General features: G+C 40.7%; 1 protein-coding gene across 1 annotated transcript in view; it reads right to left on the minus strand.

Annotated features, from left to right (window-relative positions):
• Positions 1 to 22,947, minus strand: part of SORCS2 (sortilin related VPS10 domain containing receptor 2) — a 513,810-nt gene that overhangs the window by 171,685 nt on the left and 319,178 nt on the right. Inside the window, exon 4 of the mRNA XM_018554989.1 lies at positions 20,739 to 20,812. Within this exon, the coding sequence (XP_018410491.1) occupies positions 20,739 to 20,812 (74 nt within the window). The remainder of the gene's footprint in view (positions 1 to 20,738; positions 20,813 to 22,947) is intronic.

The raw sequence follows: 22,947 nt of genomic DNA on the forward strand, positions 1-22,947 counted from the left end.
TTTCAGATTATGGCAGGCTTTTTGATAAGAAAGCTCAGCACTGCCTACTCAATTGTTCAATGTCTCTAACTGATCATTTGCATGGATCACTTTCTGCTAGGAGAAAGCAAAGCGGTGAGTTTCCATTCACTGAATCATGCAGTTGTGTGCGTGCAGTTTGATATCCTGCTATGTAGGCCTGTTAAAAATGAGCTATTCACAGTACTTCCAGCATAGCAGTAAGTTAGCTTGCCACCAAGTGGCTGCAAGAGATAAACATGCTATATGCATACGCAATATTTAATGTTAACCTAATTAAAAATAAACACTTTGTTGTATTTTATATTTTGGACCGGAAAATATTAAAAACATAAATACACCATTAAAAAGCGTTGCACACAATGGCACATTTTGCATCCAGGCCTGACGAAGTACAGTCCTGCTTTTGGCCTTGAGCAACACTTGCAATTTTCTTTTCCTCCATTTTAAGTAAAAAAAAGCAATCTGCTCTGAAATATTAATTACAATTTTCAGGGGAGAAGAGTGACAGCTAGGATTGCAACGATGGTTGATGGTGAACATCAAGGGACAGATCATGGAAAGCACTGCTCAATATTTCATTTAGTTCCTTTTGATGGCATCTCAGACTGAAAGAAAGACTGTCATATATTCTGCACCTCAAAAGAGTCGGGTGCATATGTCTCCCATCAAAGGATTAATGAAGGCGAGCTGGATACATAGAGTACTTTATCCTGTGTAAATGATTTATGTAGGCAAGTGCAGAATGAATGGAGTAAATGTGTGTTTTTGTGTAGTGTGCCTCGCATAATTTTTATCATGCATTTGAACTGTGCTTGCTCTGTACTTTAATCATTGAAGATGTGAATAGTTGTAAGGAAAAATCTATATATTTGGCGTGCCAATAGTTTAAATTTAGTAGGCAGCTAGACTGTAGCCATCCAGAGCTCTTGTAATTATATTCTGGGTTTGTTGGTTTTAGGGGACAGAGGGTTAGGGGTACAATCTTTCAAAAACTGAGCTCTTGATATTTCCTCCCGCCCGTGCACCTTACCCCAACTTTTCCCTTGAGATTGTTAACACAACTATCCACCCCTCCCCCCATGCCAAGGTCCTAGGTGTCATCCTTGACTCGGACCTCACCTTTCTTCCCCACATCCAATCACTATCCAAATCCTGCCGCCTTCACCTTCGTAACATCTCCAAAATACGCACCTTCCTGATCAATGAAACTGCAAAATTACTCATCCACTCCCTTGTTATATCTCGTCTTGACTATTGCAACTCCCTCCTCATTGGCCTTCCACTACACATGCTATCCCCCCTTTAGTCTATCATGAATGCAGCTGCCAGACTCATTCACCTTACCAACCGTTCAGTGTCTGCAACCCCCTCTGTCAATCCCTGCACTGGCTTCCACTCGCCCAGAGGATAAAATTCAAAATATTAACAATCCGTTACAAAGACATTCACAACTCCACCCCCGGCTATATCTCAAACCTTGTCTCAAAGTTTCACCCTAACCGTCGGCTCCGCTCATCCCAAGACCTCCTGCTCTCAAGCTCCCTTGTCAACTCCTCCCATGCTCGCCTCCAGGACTTCTCTAGAGTCTCTCCCATCCTCTGCAATTCTTTACCCCAACCTGTCCGTCTGTCGCCCACCTTGACTGCCTTTAGATTCATCTCTTCAGGGATCCCTGTCCCACCTCAACCTGACCACTGAACTATCACGTTCTCAAACAATTCATCCCCACACAGCTCCCTCCTCATGTATCACTTCCCCCTCCCTTTTAGATTGTAAGCCCTCACGGGCAAGGCCCTCCTTACCATCTTGTCTTGATTTGTTTTGTGATTGTAATGTCTTCCCTATATTGTAAAGCGCTGTGCAAACTGTTGACGCTATATAAATCCTCTATAATAATAATAATAATAATACAGGATAACCAAAACAGCAGCAAAAACACAAGGGCCAAGGTTGAACTCTTTTGCCTCTGCCACATGCTAGTATAGATTAGGTAGGTCACACTGGTGGAACTATCAGGGTCGCAGCGGTCGCATTTGCGACTGGGTCCTGGCATTCCGTCACTTGGGGGGGGGGGCAGTCTGAAGGGGTGCCAGACGGGATTTTTTCCCTATATTTAGCCCTGCTTCGGGACCCCAGGCCATGGAATGGCAGTTCAAGATGGAAAACGGGGAGTAGAGAACCTCCGCTGTACCGCTGTACTTACAGTGCTCCTGTGTCAGCTGTAGGACTGCTGTACTTGCAGCGCTCCTGTATCAGCTGTCACAAACGGAGCTGTACAGAAGATAGACCACACATGTGCTCTATCTTCTGTTTTGGAAGGCAGGCTCATAAAGAGAGCCTGTCACCTCTGAATGCTTTCACACAGGTGCCTGTTATCCCCTGTGTGATAGCAATAAAGTTAAGTGAAAAAAAGTTAAAAAAATAAAAATAGAAAACAAATTGATAAAAATGTAAAAAAAAAAAGTAAAATAAATAAAATGTATTAAATGCCTCTAGTAGGTCATATGAACAGCTATGTTCAAATATCTTCATTGTCTCTCAAAAGCTAGTAGTAGACCTTTAAATGTCTACTACTAGCTTGCTTATGCTTAGAAATTAAGTCCCCATGCAATATCCATCTGAAATAAGCTTCTCCTAATCTCTCCTGGACACTTATCAGTCTCCTCTGAAATGCTTCCTTTAGGTAGCCAACTTAATGCTCCAGCTTCCTTCCCCAGACAAAGGACCTAGGAGGCACAGGTCTTTCCTCAAAATAACACTCTCACCAGACGGTAGGCCTGGTAGGCAAAGACAGGAGACCTCTCTCCACACAAATTCTCTCCAGGCAAACAGCCTTCTAGAAAGGTTCCATGAAGATGTATCTCCTTCCCCAACTCACATTATTGGACTAAACCTCCTAGTGATTGGAAGAAGTTAAAAAAATATTCATACCTTATAACATTGTTTCTTCTGGGTCTATCTACTGGAGAAAACTCCCAAGCAACTGGCAGAAGCAGACAATATTCTTAGGTTAGGGCTAATCTAATAAACACAGTAAGCAATAAAAATCAGAGCTCAGATTGGCTACTGTTTAGCTGCCCACTAAATTTAGACTAGTGACATTCCAACCTTGGCAGCGTCAGTACATATTTAAGGTTCCCAGACATAGGACAATAACAGTGATGGAATAGATTAGGCATTGCTGGGTGAATGATATACGCAGGTTTGATAATATGCACTTCTAAGCGACATATTTTAAAACTAGAACCAATCGCTGTTTTGGATACCAACTCTCTTTTTTAACCAGTTTGTATTAGGGAAGTTGGAATTATTCATGCGGGGGGAGTTGGGAAAGAGGTGAGGAAATTAGGCATTCCATTAATAGGGAAGGTCCAATTTAATGACTAACTATAGTAGGAATCATAATAAGTCTTCAAGTCCAAGACTCCTTCTTTTGCTTGCCATGTGGTCTTGTATCTTACATGTCTTCTGTGATTTCTAATACAGTTAGCTGTGTTGCCTAATGTTACAATATTTGGACCTTATGAAAGTCAATCCATGCCCTGAACACTGCCTAGAACTTCTGGATTTTCTGGAAGCTCTGGCATTGATAGAGGTAGCCAGACTGTTACTGGACAGGTACTGTATGTTTTTTTAAGCTATTGTGGATGCCCATGTTACAGGTTTACTACTAATAACTATTTTTAGTTATTTCTGTTGATTTTATTCTCAACAGTATCAATCTGTGAAAAAATTAGATCACACAGAACATGGGCAGGTGTCTGTTTGAGAATAAGCGTCTTGCACCAGTCATACACTTCCAGCACTTGCTGATGCTATTGGCAAGTGTTATTCTCATACAAGTGTTAAAAGCTTTGATGCCTTTTCTCTACAGAAAATGGATAGTTCTCTTAGGCCCCATTTACACCTAGGTGACAGCGTTTTTGCACATATAATTGGATGTTTTTGTCTAGCATATTTTTTGTGCGTACATTAAGTCACGCTTTTTTACCTGGTAGATTGTGAGACATTAATGTAAACCGACAAACGTGTGCAAAAACTCACAAAAAATACTTGTGGCGCACGTTTCCATTAAAGCCTGAGGGGCCAAACACGCAGAAATCTGCAGAAAGGTAGCTTGTGTACTTTTTCCAGCGACAGGTGCTTTTCTGCAGGCAACAAAATGCTCAGGGGTGAACAAGGGCCATTGAAAACAATTGAATTCCTCATGATGAACATTTTGTAGCTCCAAGATTTGAGCTACAAAATGCCTAGGTGTGAACGGGACTAGTCACAGTCAGATTTTTTAAGTGATAGCAATTACTTGTGACAATCAAATGTGCCTTCTATCACATCTTTTACACACAGATTCTTGAACTGGTTGCTTTGCGTGGTATTGTAGCTATATGCCTACTTTCCTGCCTTTTCAGCTGAGCTTTTAGGGCACATGTCTACGAATACAGACAGGGGAACCTGGAAAGGAGCTTTCTCCAACAAATGTGTCATAGCATTAGCAGTTTAATGATGTCTTTAGCTTGTGTGGAGTTGCTCTCTAAAGACCAGTTTAAATCATGCTGAAGAAAGACTAATATACTCTGCTAAACGTTACCGTTCTCTGGCCCCTCGACATTATATTGCATGTTTCATGTGTCAGCCTGTTAGCATCAACAAAGAGGGAGACAAGGGACATGACAGAGTTATTTTAAAGGACAACTCCAGCTCTTTCCCACTTTACACATGCTTTTCTTTACCAGGTGCCTTCTGTCTGGTTCTTTTCTTCTGTTGGTAGGCAGGTCCTGAATGCTGCAGATAACAGCCCCACAAAATGCAGCATTCTCCTGTTAGTCCGAGGTTTGATGATGCAACCCCAAGGGGTTCATAGGAAGACCACTGAATGACATTGACTGTCCCAAAAGACAACCAGTATTGGAACACAGAGCAATGAACATGCGGAGGGCAGCTCCTAAGAAGAGGTAAATATTTTACTGAGAGTTGCCTTTTTAAATGTTTTTAGCAATGAGTGGACTTTTTTTTTTCTAAGAAAGCTAGAGTTGGTCTTTAAAACTAATTATAAAGCATTTAGGAAATTAGCAGTGGTGACTGCACTGCCTCACAGGCGTACAGATAAAACAAAGCTGTACTATATATTATTGAAAATGTAATACATTTGATTCTAAATCTGAAGTATAGGCGCAAAAACCTCTTTGAACCTAAATTGTAAAGCTATAAAGATAATTTAATACACTAATATGCATGTGGTTGTGTTCCGTGAATTGCTGCTTCAAACAAGCCATTACCTTGTTATATTTGTTGCCCCCCTTGGCCATTCCAATGTAAATTGTGTAACATAATATCATAATAAAGTCTTCAGTGATGGCCTATCCTTTGCAATGTTTTGCATTTGAACATCATTTGTTTTGCTCCAGGTGGAGTAATCGTATCCAGATGTAACCATTTCTAGACAGACGCCTTTCAGATGTGACCGAGTTCAAGGGTCCCCGATTGTCTCTATTTTCTAGGTCCTGGAGCTAAACGAGTTCATTATAGGCAGTTATACATTTCATCAGCATGACATTTTACCTTATAAATAAAGAGATCTATAGGAACCAGCATAAGAGAAAAATCCGCAATTGCACTAGACGTGTACATGTCAATGTTTGTTTAAATCCAAGCACATCAGAAAGTTTGCAAATGTTAAAAAGGAGATTATTGGCACTATCCAACTTCGAAGACTGGAAGGGAGCTTGCAAAGGCTTCAAAGTTCTGGTGAAACAGTGCAGTGGATTCTATGGGGAGACATATTAGAGGAAGAAAGAGATGTGGAGATGCAGCCGATCATGAGCAAAGCTTCACCAGGAGCAATGTATTTGTTTCTAAAGCTTGCATCTCTGGAGAGAAGCACTTTATCTAAATATGCTACAGAAAAAGGTTGAAGGCTTCTAGGCTATACAATGCGGGAAACAGGAAGGTCACATGATCCTTATGTACTGCTAAATCCTACCCGAGGTTTACACTAATTCTTATAAATAGTACCTCTTTTCAGAAGCTGACAAGTGCACTTCCCTTAAGGTTTAAACAGCAAAGAGATTTCATGTATCTGAAAGTACAATTCCGCTGAAGTATATTAAAGTGTATATAGATAGTTACTTCTTGAAATGTACCTAAACCCAAAACCTTTTCTTGTAATAGAGAATGCTCTGCGGGTTTTTTTTTCTTATTTTGCTGTGTGTGCCTTTGGAGAAGTTTCCTTTCACTTCCTGACCTGGAGAAACACCACAAAGGGGATGATTGATAAAACTTCCGCCCAGCTGTAAGGGCGGGTGAATGCGAGGGCATTCCTGCCACTAGATGGAGCTGAGGAGCATACTTTCCTAGATTATAAACTCCTTGAGATCAAAGACTGATGCAAAAACACTGCATAAATTGATGGTGTTATATACACTAAATGCCAGTAATGAATGGGGCAGGGTGCTTTGGGAGGCTGTTGCACCTCTAAGTACCTCTGTTTAATACAATACAGTTCGGCCCCTTCCCCCCGATAAACAATTCTCTTTAAGTACTGAGCAGGTAAACTGTGCTCCCTGTATGCACCTCAACGTTCAAGGTTTCAGTGAAGTCAAGCTCACCGGCACTGGGGACTCTCCAAATATACTAACCTGAGCATTCTAACATGGCTACAAAAAATCTGGGGTGCCTAATACATGACTGCTGAGAATCCTAGGCATGCTTTCTGCACATAGTACAACATAATAAAGATGGGACCTTGCCAAAAGAAAACACTTTGGTGTTACACTTTAAAAAGCACCAATCGCATCCCTCTCCCCAGCAATGACAGCCAATTGTTCTACACTAAGAAGCATCTCCCTATCTTATGCCCTGCTTCTGTCACTTAGAGCCCCTTTAGCCAAGGCTCAAGAGGCCCTGTCATTATGAAATACATTACCATTCAAAAAGAGGCCTGAAGTTATTTGGTAAATTGTTTGCATCCTCAGAAATAGGAACAAGAACTGCAGACATCTAATTTATAGTATGCTCCTGGATAATCTGACAGATCATGACAAGCTGATTAGTAATCACAGGGAAGGACTACTGTGCTGCTAATGGATATATTTGTCTGACACAATAAAATAATTTCCACGTCTAAGCTTTGCCACCCGATTTGCCACATGAGAATGCTTACAAATTCAGTATTCCATAGTCAAAGTTTTTTTAATTCTGTGCCACAGAGTGAGAAAAGTCAATATATTTCACTTGTCAGGAATATTTCAGGCAGTGTTATAAAATAATGTTCAAGTTCATAGAGCAATTTATTTAGTAATAAACATAGCAGTCGGCAGCAAATAAACAGGTGGATTGGGCAACATAAATATTCGGTTGTAAAAGATGACACTGCTGAAAGTCTTCTGAACAGAGAGATATATATATTCGGGTAGAACTCCTATCAGCAAAGAACTGTCTGGGCTTCTGCAAATTCATTGAAGAATGGTCAGAAAATCATGTAGTTGGGTGTTATTTATCAAACAAAGAGCTACATTGCATGAACAAGCTTTAACCACTATTTATAACGTCATTTCATAATGCAATTTTATTGTCTTGCTAGGACATAGACGTTAACCCTGTGACCTCTGTACAACGAGACTCATGGCCTTATTTCATAATTGCTCTCCGTTTACTTGCAATTTGCCACTACTGCAGTCAGCACCCTTGACAATAATGAAAATTGCTGGTCTTGCCACTCTAGCTAGTTACAGATGAATCTGTGTAGATGGCCGTATACTTAGCAATTTGATAGAGCAACTGAACTTTCCATTCCATTTTTTTGTTGACGTCACAAAGTGATCAAGGGAATAAAAATGTGGTTTCCTATTTTTTTATTTGAAATTATGGAAGATTCTGAAAATATTTCTTACTGGAACTTTTCATAATTTGTGAGATTTTAATCATAAATATACTTCAGCAGCAAATTAATTTAAAATGTAAAGATTATGAAACCATCTTTGTGGTGTCCCGAGAAAGACATTTAAAAAAATCCTCCCCTTCTCTGTACAGTTCTTCCTTCCTCAGTATTTTTCATATGTTCACATAGAACATTTCACATTTTTAAAGCAAAATTCCAGTTGTAAGTAAAAAGCCACAACTTGCCAACCCCCTGTCAACCAAAGGCCCATAACAGGTATTTAAAAAAAATGATACTATTCATAATTTTTGCTGCAGATTTTTAGATGATCTGGTAACATCGTAGAAGTTTCCTCTTCTACCTCGGTGCTGGAGACGGTTGAGCCTTTCTATTGGACTGATTGGCACTCACATAATGATGCTTGAGTGCCACTCAGTCCTGGAGTACTGCAAGCCCAGCATGCCTGATGAAGCACACCCAGGGGGTATGTCAGCAACATTTGGAGCTCACAGAAGAGGGGAAAGATTATGTGACTATCATTCTGTCTGATGAGTACTGCCGTGCTGGACCAAGAAGGAAGCTAGAGACTGTGCTGGAGCATGGAGAGGGTAAGAAAAGCTTAGGTACATTTTTTATATATACATGAGTGGAGGAACCAGATTAAAGGAGAAGTGTTAGCGAGAAAAATGTACTCTTCCCATTGCTTTGAGCCAGCTGTCACCGCCGGCTCCATAGATGAAGAACTAAGTGATCACAAACCGCTGATCACTCAGCTCACGATCTTCTCCATGTCAGTCACTGCTCTCTGCAGGGATTCCCCCCTCTCCCCCTCCCTCTAATTCTCTAGCGCTCATTGGAGGAACAGATAGGGAAGGGGGTGGCACTGCTGGCTCTGGCTCTAGAGAGGCAGAGGCAGCTGTTAATCAGGCAGCGGGGTGGATCCCGACAATATTTGCATTAGCCCGCTATATACTGAGTTTCGGTCACATTAGTAAATATACTCTTGTGACCCAAAAGAGAACTAAACCCCCAAAAAGGTGAATAAAAGTTAAGGAATAGATACAATTTAAAACCAATTAAAAAAAATTAATTAGGCAATAGCGAAGCCTGACAGAACCTCACACATTCCGAGGAAGATGGTAGGGAAGCAACATAGTAACATAGTATTTGAGGTTGAATAAAGACATAAGTCCATCAAGTCCAACCTGTTGTGTGTGTGTGTGTGTGTGTGTGTGTGTGTGTATAGTCCATGAGTGTTCTCATTCTTAAGAGTACCTGTACCCTTGTAGATTTCTGTCTCTCAGAAAGTCGTCCAAAAGCCTCTTGAATGATTCCATATTAATTGCGGAAATTACCGCTTGAGGCAGTGAGTTCCAGACCCTAACCACGCGAACTGAGAAGAACCCCCTTCGCCCCTTGTGTTCGAATTTTTTTCCTACCAGTTTTAGGTGGTGTCCTCTAGTCTTTGTTACGGAATTAATCTCAAAGAGTTTGTTGCTAATGTTGCCATGACTATGGAACATTTTGTACATGAAAATCATGTCCCCCCTTAATCTCCTTACTTCCATGTTTAAATTTAGTAGCCGTGTCTCATAGCTCTGGTCCTCCATCCCCTTTATGAGTTTGGTCGCCCTCCGCTGGACTTTCTCCAGTTCAAGGACATCCTTTCTGTGGACCGGTGCCCAAAACTGCACCGCCTACTCCAGGTGGGGCCGAACCATTGATGTGTAAAGTGGCAAAATTATAGACCTATCCCTGCAAAACATTCCCTTCTTGATGCAGGACAAGATTCTACTAGCTTTGCTTACAGCAACCTGGCACTGTAATCTATTATTCAGTTTGTGGTCTACAATGACCCCCAAATCTTTCTCCATTTCCGACTTCCCTAGCGGCATACCCATAATTGTATAACCCATTTGCCTATTATTCCTCCCAAAGTGCATAACTTTGCATTTATCGACATTAAACCTCATCTGCCACATAGTTGCCCATTCCCCTATTTTATCCAGGTCCTCCTGCAATGTTACACTATCTTGGTCTGTTTCTATTACCCTCCCAATTTTGGTATCGTCAGCAAACACTGAGATATCGCTGTGTACTCCGTCCCCGATGTCGTTAATAAACAGGTTGAAAAGCATGGGTCCCAGCACAGAACCCTGAGGCACACCGCTAATGACACTAGCCCAGTCTGAAAGGGCGCCATTTATTGATACTCTCTGTACCCGTTCCCTTAGCCAGTTCCCTATCCATGTACACACCCTTCCATCTATGCCCATAGCTCTCAGCTTGTATAGTAAGTGTTTATGAGGTACCGTATCAAAAGCCTTAGCGAAATCCGGATATACCACATCCACAGACCTCCCTCCATCCAGATCTCTACTTACCCCCTCGTTAAAAGTCAGTAGGTTAGTCTGACAGGAATGGTCCTTCCTAAACCCATGCAGGTTGTCATTTATTTTGTAATTTTCCCGCACAAATTCTACTAAGTGATCCTTAATCATTCCCTCTAACAGTTTACAAACTACTGATGTAAGACTACCTGGTCGGTAATTCCCAGGTTGGCATCTTGCACAAAATAATTTTAATATACAAAAGTTTTTAGAGGGATGTGGATTTTTTCTGGGAGAGAATTCAACTCCATTTGATTTTTCAAAATACTGTATTGAAGCTGTCATTTTATTGCTCAGTTTTTACTTTACAATTAACCGAATTCTGGTGGTAGATTGACCTCATGGGGTTGATTGCTTAGTTTGCAGCGATTACTTGTGATCGAACTTGTGAGTCCTGGTGGCTTGAAAGTGGCTGAAATTGACTGAAAATTGCCAGCTTTAGCAAAAACACTTCTAGTCTTATTCATGTCTTTTAGCTATAGACTTTCAAAAGGTCTATTGATGAAACATGTCAGGTCTGTAAAAGTGATGCTTATCAGTGTTTGCATCAAAGGGACAGGAAGCTTTTAAAGGTTTTGAAACGTTTTAAATAAAGAAGACACCTGGAGAAAGGAGGGAGAGCTAGGATAAGGGAATCAGGTGTGATGTAGGGTATGGAAGGAAAGATCCAGTGCATATCGGGGAGCACAGGCTTCTGGCACTCCCCGCAAGTGTTGAAGTGTTGAATGTTGAAGAAGCTTCCTAAGGCCACAAAACTAAATCAATGGAGAGAAAGGAGAAATGGGCTGTCAGAGAAGTGAACCAATGTTGTCTTTACTTGCAGGGAAGTAAAACGTTTAAAGTTGCGGAGACTTGACAAGGTCTCTAAACTATTCACGAGAACCTAAAGCCCCCTCCCATCTTGCTGCTAGTTAGTTAAAACCCTTAATAAAAGTGCTGAAATGCTTATTACTAATCAAGATACGGACCCATTGAAGACAGGCAGCGAGCATCTTCCTTTCAACTTTCACCTAAAGCCATGACTCAAAGTCCAGTCCTTGTGAAGCAGAGGCACTGACTGGTTGTTGCTACCTGAGCTGTTAATTTGGAACTAACAAGTAATTAGAGTGACATTGCTCTAATTAATGTAATTTCAAAAGTGATTTTCAATATTTTGTTAAAATAAAATATCTGGATATTCTGCCACAGAGGTGTCCTGGTTCAGGCACTTCCTATTATACGGTTACAATGCTCTGTCCATGTTTCCCTATTGCTCTTCTGTGTTGTCACCCAGCCACACAGGCTTGTGATGTAGACTACAAGTTTTCATTCCAACACAAAAGCCTCCCTGGACTTTGTAAATGTTTTTATTTATAATCGAGATCAGTAAAATGTATCTTGCCATTTTATTGGCCTTTGTGGTTTTTCCTTTCCTCAAAAAAAAAAAGAGAGCTTATTCTGTGTTCACATGGATTACCTAAAAGCAAGGCAAAAGAGGAGATAAAGCTGTTGTCTAAAAAAAAAATCAGTTTTCAAAAAGCTCTTTCGATTTTCTAACAGTTAATTTGGCCATTATTTTCAACTATAGTGATGAAAGAGTTGAAGAAGTGGGACTGAAAATTTGTCTTGAAGGAACAAAATTCTAACAATGAATGTGGTTTTCTTTTGGGGAACTCCATTCATTCCAAAATCAAATGTTAAAATAAAACGAAATTTAGAACGACATTCTACAAGCCTCTAATGGCATTATCAAATGTTCTAATGAGACTTTTCCCATGAAGGTTCATATGCTTATGGCCAGCTTACAGGGGATGGTCTAGAGAGGAGGTTGTTGGAATGGAGAGAAGAAAAAGGAAGATGGGGGATTGGGGCCCAGTGGAGCGGGAGGAGATGTGTATGGGGGGATAGAATTCCAGAGGGGCGTTCTCCCACACTACCCAGGTGCACATCGTAAGGAACCGAAAGGTAAGAGACTGCCTTGATGTTAGGTTGTCGGGTCCGATTAAAGTGACTGGTATTCCTGGGTGGCTCCTGTTTCCAAAGCAAGGGAATACAGGTCTTCACAACATAATATAGATGTAATAGCAATGTTTTATTATAACAGCTATTTCAAAATTCATGGAGATGCAAAAGATACTTTTCAGCATCAAGGCCTAGGTCACAGCTCATGATCTTGAGGATTATATCTCAGACCTTGCCCCAGAATGGTCGAAATACAATGTGACCCCAGAAGATATGCAAGATATGCAAGAACTTTGGTTGCATCACCAACACTTCAAAGGGGTATTTACCACTATGGACTGTGTTCAATAAAATAACCCATCATATTGGCATTTTTCCTGGGACACACACAAATGTGTGTAACGTTTGAGGAAAGGGCAGTTATAAGTAAAAGTGAGCTTATGATATTCAAAGATGATGCGAGACAATGACAAAACAAACCGTGTATATTCATTTAATAAGGAATAGAAACCGAGACCTGATAACAGTTCACACCAATCCTTTATATTAGAATCCTCTTTATGAATGTGTTGGATTATTTATTGGATTCAGATTGTGAACAAAGGGAAAAGCGTTTTTCTGATGCAACATCTCATTATAGTTGAGACGAAAGTATAAGCTGCACAATGCAAGGGGGTTAATTAAAGTCTCCTACCAGCTATTGTTTCCACTATTTTCAAAGAAAAGCTTCTTTTCAGAATGCAGAGCAGATCATCATTATGGTGCAGGAAAAGTTCATTCACATAAGTACTCAGAACTGATACATTCTCAATTACCTCACTGTCAGATGAACACTGTGGTGGCTCTCAGGGATGGGAACAAAGAATCGGAGTGATGTGGAATGGGATGTACTGCCAACAATTTCTACTCTTTAGCAAGCAGGTCTGATTCTACCGTGAAACACTGCTTGAAATGTTCCTCTGAAGAGAGCCGGACTGCCATTGTGGACACAGAACTGGGACTGAAGCCAATATAACACAGGAGGCAAATCCGCCTGTCGCTTTCCATTATAAAATTCTAAGTTATGCTGGAGATAAAAAATATATGCTGTATTAAAGAAGCATTCCACTTTATACCATTGCAAAGTGTCTGTCACTCTGTCCTTGGCAAATTTATTCAGCAACTGTTGCTGGAAACATTTTTTAAAGGGAATGCCCCTGCAAAAGAAGACGGTTTATAATTACCCCTTTGGTGGGCACTGACTCGGATCATCACTTTGCTGAACAGCTACAGCCTCCAAGAGAACCTTACTTCCAAAACCTTTGGGCCTGTTGGATGCCGGCGCTCCCACTGAATGTTGTGGTTCCATCCACCAGCATCTATGTTACTACAGGACACAATAATGAATTAGTGGAAGAAACCACAGCACACAGTGGGCAACCAGGCATCTGACATATGGGGAAGTGTATTGGATGCTGAATAGTCTTTGGCGACTGTAGATTTTCAGAAATGATGAACATGGGAGGAAAGTGAGTGAGTCACATGTTCCCTCATACTTGGAAACACCAGCATTACTCTTATCTCCTGTGTGCTGAAAGGGGAGTATGGAAACACGAGTATGAACAGCTGGAGAGGGTGGCGGTTAAAGTGACATTAAACCCTTAGATTTCTTAACATAAAACAATACTGTAATGTGTGCCTTACTGTAATCCATGGTTGTTTACCTTCTCTTTGCTGCTCTTCCTTTTAAATCTGTATCTGTTCTCATGCTCTGCAGAACTTCTGTTTTGCAGCAGACTGCCTTGTTTCAGGATGGATACACGGTGTCTGTGTATACGTTTCTATAGGCTTGTAACCTGAGCCAGCACTACAGGAAGAGGCCTGAGCTGAAAAGGGAAGTTCTCCCCAAGCATGAGAAGACATGAGGATTTAAAAGGAAGAGCAGCAAAGAGAAGGCGAACAACCATGAATTACAGTAAGGCACACATTACAGTATTGGTTTATGTTAAAACATCTGAGGGTTTAATGTCACTTTAAGTGAACTGACTGCTTTTATTTTTGCCTGGAAACCAATTTCCAGGCACAAAAAAACACAATTCAGTGCAGGTATGTATTAAAGTATCTTAGTAATGCAAATCCTTTGGCAGGTAAAACAAACAACTCCCATGTTTAAGTGTTTCTACTGTGAATTTAGCTGTTTCCCTGGAGTTAAACATTTGAGAAGGGCCAACCATAATGCAGAAAGATTTTACAAGTTGGTTAATCAGTGCCAAGTTAGAACAGCAAGGCAGGCCTAAACAATGTGAGGCTTTTCGACCAGCACATCACAGTTTTACCAGGGGCAAAAAAAATTATGACCAGCCTAACCCATTTTTTTAATTAAAAACTAGACAGATGACATCATAGTCAGTGCACTGCTGCTAAACTTTAATTGGGCACGTTTCAGACAATTTTAACAATCGAAAAATTATCCAAAATAAGAGATTGTCTCTTGGTGTAAAGTACACTGTTCAGAGGAGAAGCATAAGCTGGATATCTTGTACGCACTTTCATTAGTTTAGCCAAGAGCATACCTTTAGGGCCCATTCACACCATACTGCACACGATAATGCTTGTTATGTTGAAAGTTAACGTGTGTTGTGTTAAGGCAGTCCATTTCTATAAATAGGCTGCTCCCTTGAGTGACAAACCGGGGCTTATTATTGGAGATAAGGACCCATGTGTCCGGTGGGTAGGTCATATGTGTTGATATTATGTATTTGGTCTGGTAGGATAACCCTTAGAGTACAGAAATGGGCTAGTTAAATCACAATGGATCAAAAATAGTGCAGACCAAATTTTTTGCATTACACCGCAATGCAGGACAGTACTCTGTGATGCAGCTTTATTGTGAAGGTATATTGGGGTGTCATTAAAAAAAATTTAACCTCAATACCTCACTGCACGTAATGTGCATTACTGTGCGTTACTACAGTGGTGTGGACGGGGCCCTTAAATATTTTATTTGTAGTGACAAAATAAAGCAAAGGTTCTGAGCACTTGTGTACCTTTAAACACCTACATAAAATGTTGTTATTTAAACACATGTGTATATTTTTACTTTCTTTATACGAGATTCCTTAGAAAATGATGAAAATACAACATGCTAATATGGTTTTCCCTCTGGCATATGTTTAGAGCAAGCTGTAAAAGGAATAGATTGTTGGTTAAGCTTTTAAATGGAGAAAATGTTCTGCGAAGTAATAAAAATAGATGAGTTTTTTTTTTTTTTAAATATGATTTCACCAACACAATGAATCAATTTAATGTCTGCAAATAACACCTGTAATTGGACAGAATGTAGAATGCTATAAATAGCTGCTGGCTTTATCACACCAGCCTGCTAAAAATGAACCGGCTGCACAAAATAGCTGCATAATGCTTGTGAATTAAAAAACAAAAGAATAGCATATTGCTGGCAAAGCCAGTCTAATCCCATTCTTCAAACAAAGCAAAATGAGAGTGAATAAAAAGCACTGAAGCTTGACCAGAATGGATCAACAAGATTCACTTCAGGGATTTTATATAAACCCAATGACCCATCATTAGCTGGGTCACTAACTACCTATAGTAATAACAATGATCAACCCTGAAATATTACCATTGCCTGCCATGAATGTTTGTGGACTTCTGAACATTACACTTATATGAGCTTGTTGGGCATCCTATTCCAAAACGAGGGATATTAAGGTGCAGCGAGCCCCACTTTGCAGCTATAACAGCCTTTACTCTTTTGGGAAGGCTTTCCACTAGATTTTGGGGTGTGTCTGTAAGAATGTGTGCCCCTTCAGCCAAAACAGCATTTGTGAGGTACTAGATTTTGGGGTGTGTCTGTAAGAATGTGTGTCCCTTCAGCCAAAACAGCATTTGTGAGGTACTAGATTTTGGGGTGTGTCTGGGAATTTGTGCCCATGCAGTCAAAATAGTATTTGTGAGGTCAGACACTGATATTGGATGAGAAGACCTAGCTTGCAATCCGTGTTTCAGTTCTTCCCAAGGGTGTTTAAGAGCATTGAGGTCACAGCTCTGTGCAAGCCATTTGAGGTCCTCCACACCAAACTGTCCAAACCATGTCTTCATTAATTTCAAACTTGCTGCCACCAGGGAGACCAGCTGTGCCATCCACTGTACCAGAGGCAATCCAAAGTTACTGGACCTTGCCTGGTCACGCTACCTCAAGTACAGAAAACAATAAACGGGTCCACAGTGCTTGCTGCTGATCGGAGATTTATTAACTGAATGGAAGGTACTAGCATTACAGCTAAATAAGAAAGACTTAATGTAATTTACAATGATGGTGCTTACTCAGTCATAAGATCATGTCTTTATGGAGCTGAATTTGTGTGCAGGGGCACAGTCATGCTGGAACAGAAAAGGGCCTTCCCCAAATTGTTGCCACAAGGTTGGAAGCACACAATCGTCTAAAATTACATTGTATGTTGTACCAATGACAGTACTCTTTACTGAAAACACCTGAAGTCAATCATTTGGAGAGTAATCTACAAACCTTTGGCCATATAGTGTGCCTCTCAGTATATGCTATTTCCTTGGCTGTCATGATGCCCCTCCCCCCTTGACTGAATAATTTGAATGACTAACCTGGAACAAATATGAAGATAAGTGGTTCCAACATTACTCTGACTTACCAATCTGTATACTAGGAGGTCAGTAACTAAAGCTGGCCGGATGGAAAAAGTGCAACAGATTCCTCCATCTACGCTAAACTGTGTGGATGGAGGAATCTCCCACTGAGCCAAGCTTCAGTATCTTGCTAGACGGTCCTGCTGGCTCTCAAAATACCTGAACAATGCCTGCATCCAATCAGATTGTTCAGGTATTTTGAGAGCCAGCAGAGCCAACTAGCAAGATACTGAAGCTTGGCCTAGCGGGAGATTCCTCCATCCACACACTTTAGCGTAGACGGAGGAATCTGTTGCACTTTTGCCATAGAAAATTTGCAGATAATCTATAGGTGTATGGCCAGCTAAGGATGTCAGTGGCCAGGCGATAGAAGGATGTGACAAATACAGCTCTTGCATTCCTTTCATGATTGACTTACTTCAGGCAGGGCTCACACCTGGGCGTACTATAGGCGCGTTTTTTCAGCTCGTTTTTTAGCTCGTTTTTCACGCGTTTTTTAGCTCAGTGAAACGTGCGTTTGACACTTGTTTTTATTTTTTTTTCCTTTATATTCTCTATTTTTTTTTTTTACTTTCAAACTTGCCGCCGGTTCCACCCTCCTGCAACACGGACGCTCGCAAGGGACGGAACCTGGAAGACGGCAGCGGCCGGAGGACACAGTGGGGATCGCGGACAAGGTAAGACCTACGCTGTATTCCCGAGTGTGGCTCGGGCTTACCGCTTTGTTAACCCCGAGCCACAATACAATGGATACGGGCTGAAATACGCCCCAAAGAAGCTCCTGTAATTGTTTGGGCGTAGGGCGTTTTTCAGCGCGTTTCGAATCAGCACTGAAAAACGCTCAGGTGTGAACCCAGCCTTAAAGTACTCTTCAGTCAAAACTGGACAATAAAAGTAGATGCATAAAAAGGATACATCCTACTTGCCCAGTGTTTCTGTTATCTGTTCAAGGGTTACTGTATTACATCACAGCTCCTGCAGCTGAAACTCTCTATGATGCTGGTAATGTGCTATTATGGAAACACTGGTTGCGTATCAATTTGAATGTGTATGCTGGATGTTCCCAAAAAAGGCCTACTGTATCATTGTGTGTTTTGTTTTGTTTTTTGCTAAATCGGGAAAACCTTTAAATAATTCTGCACATAACAATCTACATGTAACTTAACCAGAAACACATTTAAATATTCTACAGAGGGTAGACCACAATTTTCTCTCACATTATCCTGCATTTCACTGATAGTAAATAACAAAACTTGAAAAGACCTGTCTAACGTCAGATAATTGATGGCAATTCTGTATGTAGCAAATGGCTCTTTTTCCTCTCGAGCCTGTACCATCTGTTGCCTATTAATTGAGAGAAAAACTCATCGATCACAAATCACAATCACACAATGAAAAAGATTTGACTCTTGCAGAAGCATTATAAAGTTATTTATGGCTGCATGCTTTAAGGGTAGGGAGTCGATATTAAGGCAGAACGTGAAATGTGTCATTTTACTTTTAACTTGCAAGAAACTGTAAATGGATTTTTATAAACAGCTAGTATCATTTTGTCATCGTAAAACCTTTTTATGTGAATTTCAGAGGAAACGTAATGGGTGACAAGCAGGATTCTCAGTCCACAATACAGCGCAGGTATGCAAAATGAAACACTTTATTAGTAATGCCAACAGTAACTGCTTTTTTTATTAAACTTTTTAGATGATTAATTGTATACTAGATGGCAGCACCCGCAGACACACTCAACAGTGTTTATAACACAACGGTTAATCATTCTTATTTTTTAATGATGTATCCTCTCAGCATTGAATCGTTATATTCCAAAGATATTCTAATCTAAAAACTGTTTAAAGGTAAAAGGTACACTCCATTTGACAATGATCCTATTACAGGCTCTCAGTACCGTCTACATCCTAAAAAACAGAGACACCAGGGCACAGGATAAGACCTGGGTGAGCATTGAGAAGCTAATGTGCATCAGAACTTTAAAGAAGAAGTCCATGCATCCTTCTATGAGCAGCCAGTGCTGCAGTTGGGTCTGTGAGCTCCTCTCCTGCTGCTTGATATGTAAACTGTGAATTTGGAGAGTCCCCGGCCAAGACGACCAGGTCACCAAATGCTTAATAACAAAGAGTTTCCTGGTTATGATGAGTTGTCCCATAAAAAAAAGGGGGTGATGAAAATGACTGCCTGACATGCCCATAATGATGCAGTGCTTTAGTTGGATCCATGAAGTGTTCATTTCATTTTAACTTGGAGGTCCTTTTGAAATAAAATTTGCTTGCTGTCTATGGCTCTGTTGAGGAGATTTCCCCTCATTTTCTTTCTCAATGACAACACTGACAATGGAAGAGGAAGCAGACAGCTCTGTGCTGCTCTGATGCCTGCTCCCTCCCTACCGATCAGTTTATGATCGTAGAGGAGAGAAGAAGGAATATAGTGAGCTTCCATAGAATGCTGTATCCCTTCCTGTACAGTGACAGTGTGCTGGGTGTGCTCTGTTACTGTGAAATCTGTGTGCAATAAACAGAGGCTCCTGTGTCAATTAGGGGCACTATGCACATGGGCGCCATGCAAATATACATGGTGCAGTGTGATGTACTGCAACATGTATAGTTTATCTGGCCCATAGAGTTTAAAGCTAAAGTCCAGCTTTAACTTTTTTTCCCACGCTAGTACCAAGTCCTCTCTAGTGTTGAAACTGATTACTCTCAATTCCCTGTATACTTTCATCTACACAATATAACCCTTTGACAATGCATCAGCTATCTTGCCCCCCTCCCCCCCCCTTCATTTCCTGTTTGAATTATCATAATCATGTATTAATCACTTCTTCCCCGACCCCTATAGCTATTAACTTTCTCTGAAATTAGTAATGTATTCTCAAGCTTTATGTTAAAGAACAAGTCTCAACATCGCTGATTAGTTACTGCAACCCATAACTAATCAGCAGATTGCACAGATAAAGTCTGCCGCACTCAGTGGCCAGCAGGGAGAAGCAGATACATCTAAAAGGGATTCAGGGGATGTGTACTTTGAAATCCTGAGGAAAAATGCTGTTATGCTTATAGGAGCCTGCCGGCGTTTCCAACCAAACTTGAAGGGAAAAGAACAGCAGACAGACCCAGTGAAGACATCGCTGGTTCTCAAAACATTATTTCTGGAACAACTAATTTTTTTATTAATACATTTAAATTGCATGTTGATTGCTAGAAAGAGGGGGAAGGTATTATATGCATACACTACACTACACTACACTTTGTGCTGACTGTTTCTTTCAATTAGGTTTTTATTGCTGTACTAATCATGCTACAATATACAAAGATATTTTAAGCAATTAGAAGGAACAAGAGTGTGCTCATGCCTTGATGAAGGGATCCTTCCTGGCCCGAAACATTCTACACTTAATTGTGAAATTGTACTGCAATAAAAGCGACAATTATTTAACTCTATTCCGGTGTGCAGACCACATTTCTTTATGGAGTTCTACTGTCTTTGCCATACATCGGTCATCACAGAAACCACTACGGGGAATTTCCAGTAAGGCGTGCAATGGGAATATTGTACAAGTTTACCTACTGAATCTGGTTATAACAGATTATATGAATTGTTAATAGTAAATTCAACGAACCTTCTGAATTTAGAATTATTGCTAAGTGTTTCAAATGGCATATGCAGGAAACTAAATGATTTTACTCAGACAGACCCATAAAATCAATTCAGTAGATAATGTGTTTAAGTAGGGTTCTGCTAACTGCCTGGAACAGCTTCCACACAAACTTTGAGATGCCCTCATACCATGAAAACTAAGCACAGCTATATATTCTGTATATAAAGTTGTTAAAACCTACCAGAATATATGGTCCTTGGTGACTTGTTCTTGCAGGAGATCCCATTTCTTCCCGAGATCTACAGAGACATAGAGCTGCAGAGACAAGAATGGTTTACACAGTTATAGGGTGAATGCCTTTAATAGTGAAGACAACTCGCATTTCTAAAGAGGAAAATGAAGACATTGAAATAAAAGTATCGTTTGTGTCCCAAAAAACAGTAAAATGTTAAGAAGCTTTAAACATTTATAGTATCTTAAAACACTACAATATCATGTTTACTATTTGTAAAAACTGTCCTCCACTCATGATTTTCTAGACAGGCACCTTGAGGTACCAGGTCGTAGGTAGTACTTTTACACAGTTTTAGAATGGTGGACAGATACACTTGTACAAAACATTAATATTGTGTAGTGGAAAACTCCAGTTTTAGCTCAAAAGAAAGTATTAGATAATGAAGTTACTACAGCGGTATTATTAAGTTTATATATGGTGAACTGTGAGTAATAGGTGAGCATGATCCTGGAGTTGAGCTTTAAAGGAACATTCAAACTTAAATTGTATCTAAACCCAAACAAAAAAACAAAAATAAATAAATAAAATAAATATATACACACACACTATATTGCCAAAGGTATTGGGGCGCCTGCCTTTACATGCACATGAACTTTAATGGCATCCCAGTCTTAGTCTGTAGGGTTCAATATTTAGTAGGCCCACCCTGCCGCTATAACAGCTTCAACTCTTCTGGAAAGGCGTTCACAAGGTTTAGGAATGTGTCTATGGGAATGTTTGACCATTCTTCCAGAAGCACATTTGTGAGGTCAGGTACTGATGCTGGACGAGAAGGCCAGGCTCGCAGTCTCCGCTCTCATTCATCCGAAAGGTGTTCTATCAGGTTGAGGTCAGTAGACATGTGCAGCGGCTAAAAATTTGTTTCGTTTCGTTTAGTTTCGGATTTCATTTATTTAGTTTTTGGAATTCGGATCCTACACTGGCCAGATTATTATGACCACCCCATCAGTACTTCGTTGGGCCACAAGCTAACTCCACGAGATGACTTTGTTGGACTGCCTCGTGACTCCACAAGATGTTGAAAGGTGATGCGAGGAATCTGACACTGCACTGTTGCCCTTCTGTTGTCTTGTACCAGTCTTGCCACTCTCTGTTCTGCCCTAACATTGACTAGTCGCTGACGGCCACAATTCGCACGTTCAGACCCAGATTTTCGGCTGACAGTCCAGTCTTTAAACACTTTAACAAGAGCTGCTCTTGAACATTTAACGAATTCTGCTGTTTTGCTGATATTCGCTTTATGGCTCCGAGCGCCAACAATCATCCCACGTTCAAAGGCTGTTAAATCGCGTTGTTTACCCATATCTTCAGAAAAAAAATCACTTCTACTGTCGTGGTAAACAACCTGTTTCCTTATTTATAATGGTCTGGCCCTCTAGCAACTTCAGCGCGAAATTATAGCTAATTTGCCTACAAAAGTCAGGTGGTCATAATAAACTGGCCACTCAGTGTATATGTGTTTCGTTTTGGGAATCGGATTCGTATTAGGATCTGATTCGGAATTCGTGTCGGATTCGGAATTCGGATTCAGTTTCGGAATTCGGAATTCGGACGATTTCCTGAAAATTCAACTTGAGGTGGGGGTAGCAGAATTGGCACATTTGTCATTTCTGGTTGCTGTGATCTAGTCTTTACTTAATTCTCTCAATTTGTTTTTATCCGTTTAAATGTTAACAGTGCATGCACAGGATTTGGACGAAATTCATTCCAAATTCGACATTTCGGATTCGGATGCTTGCGGGTGATTTCGTATATGTTATATTTTGGAAATTCGGATGCTTCAAATCTACGAATTTCGTCCGAATTTCGATTCAGAACGAAAAGAATCGCACATGTCTAGAGGTCAGGACTCTGTGCAGGCCAGTCAAGTTCCTCCACCACAAACTCACTCATCCATGTCTTTATGGACCTTGCTTTGTGCACTGGTGCGCAGTCATGTTGAAGCAGGAAGGGGCAATCCCCAAACTGTTCCCACAAAGTTGGGAGCATGAAATTGTCCAAAATGTCTTGGCATGCTGACCCTTAAGAGTTCCCTTCACTGGAACTAAGGGGCCAAGCCCAACCCCTGAAAAACAACCCCACACCATAATCCCCCCTCCACCAAACTTTACACTTGGCACAATGCAGTCAGGAAGTACCGTTCTCCTGGCAACCG

This window comes from Nanorana parkeri, unplaced genomic scaffold (assembly GCF_000935625.1).
Source record: "Nanorana parkeri isolate BGI_ZX_2015 unplaced genomic scaffold, ASM93562v1 scaffold180, whole genome shotgun sequence".
NCBI lineage: Eukaryota > Metazoa > Chordata > Amphibia > Anura > Dicroglossidae > Nanorana > Nanorana parkeri.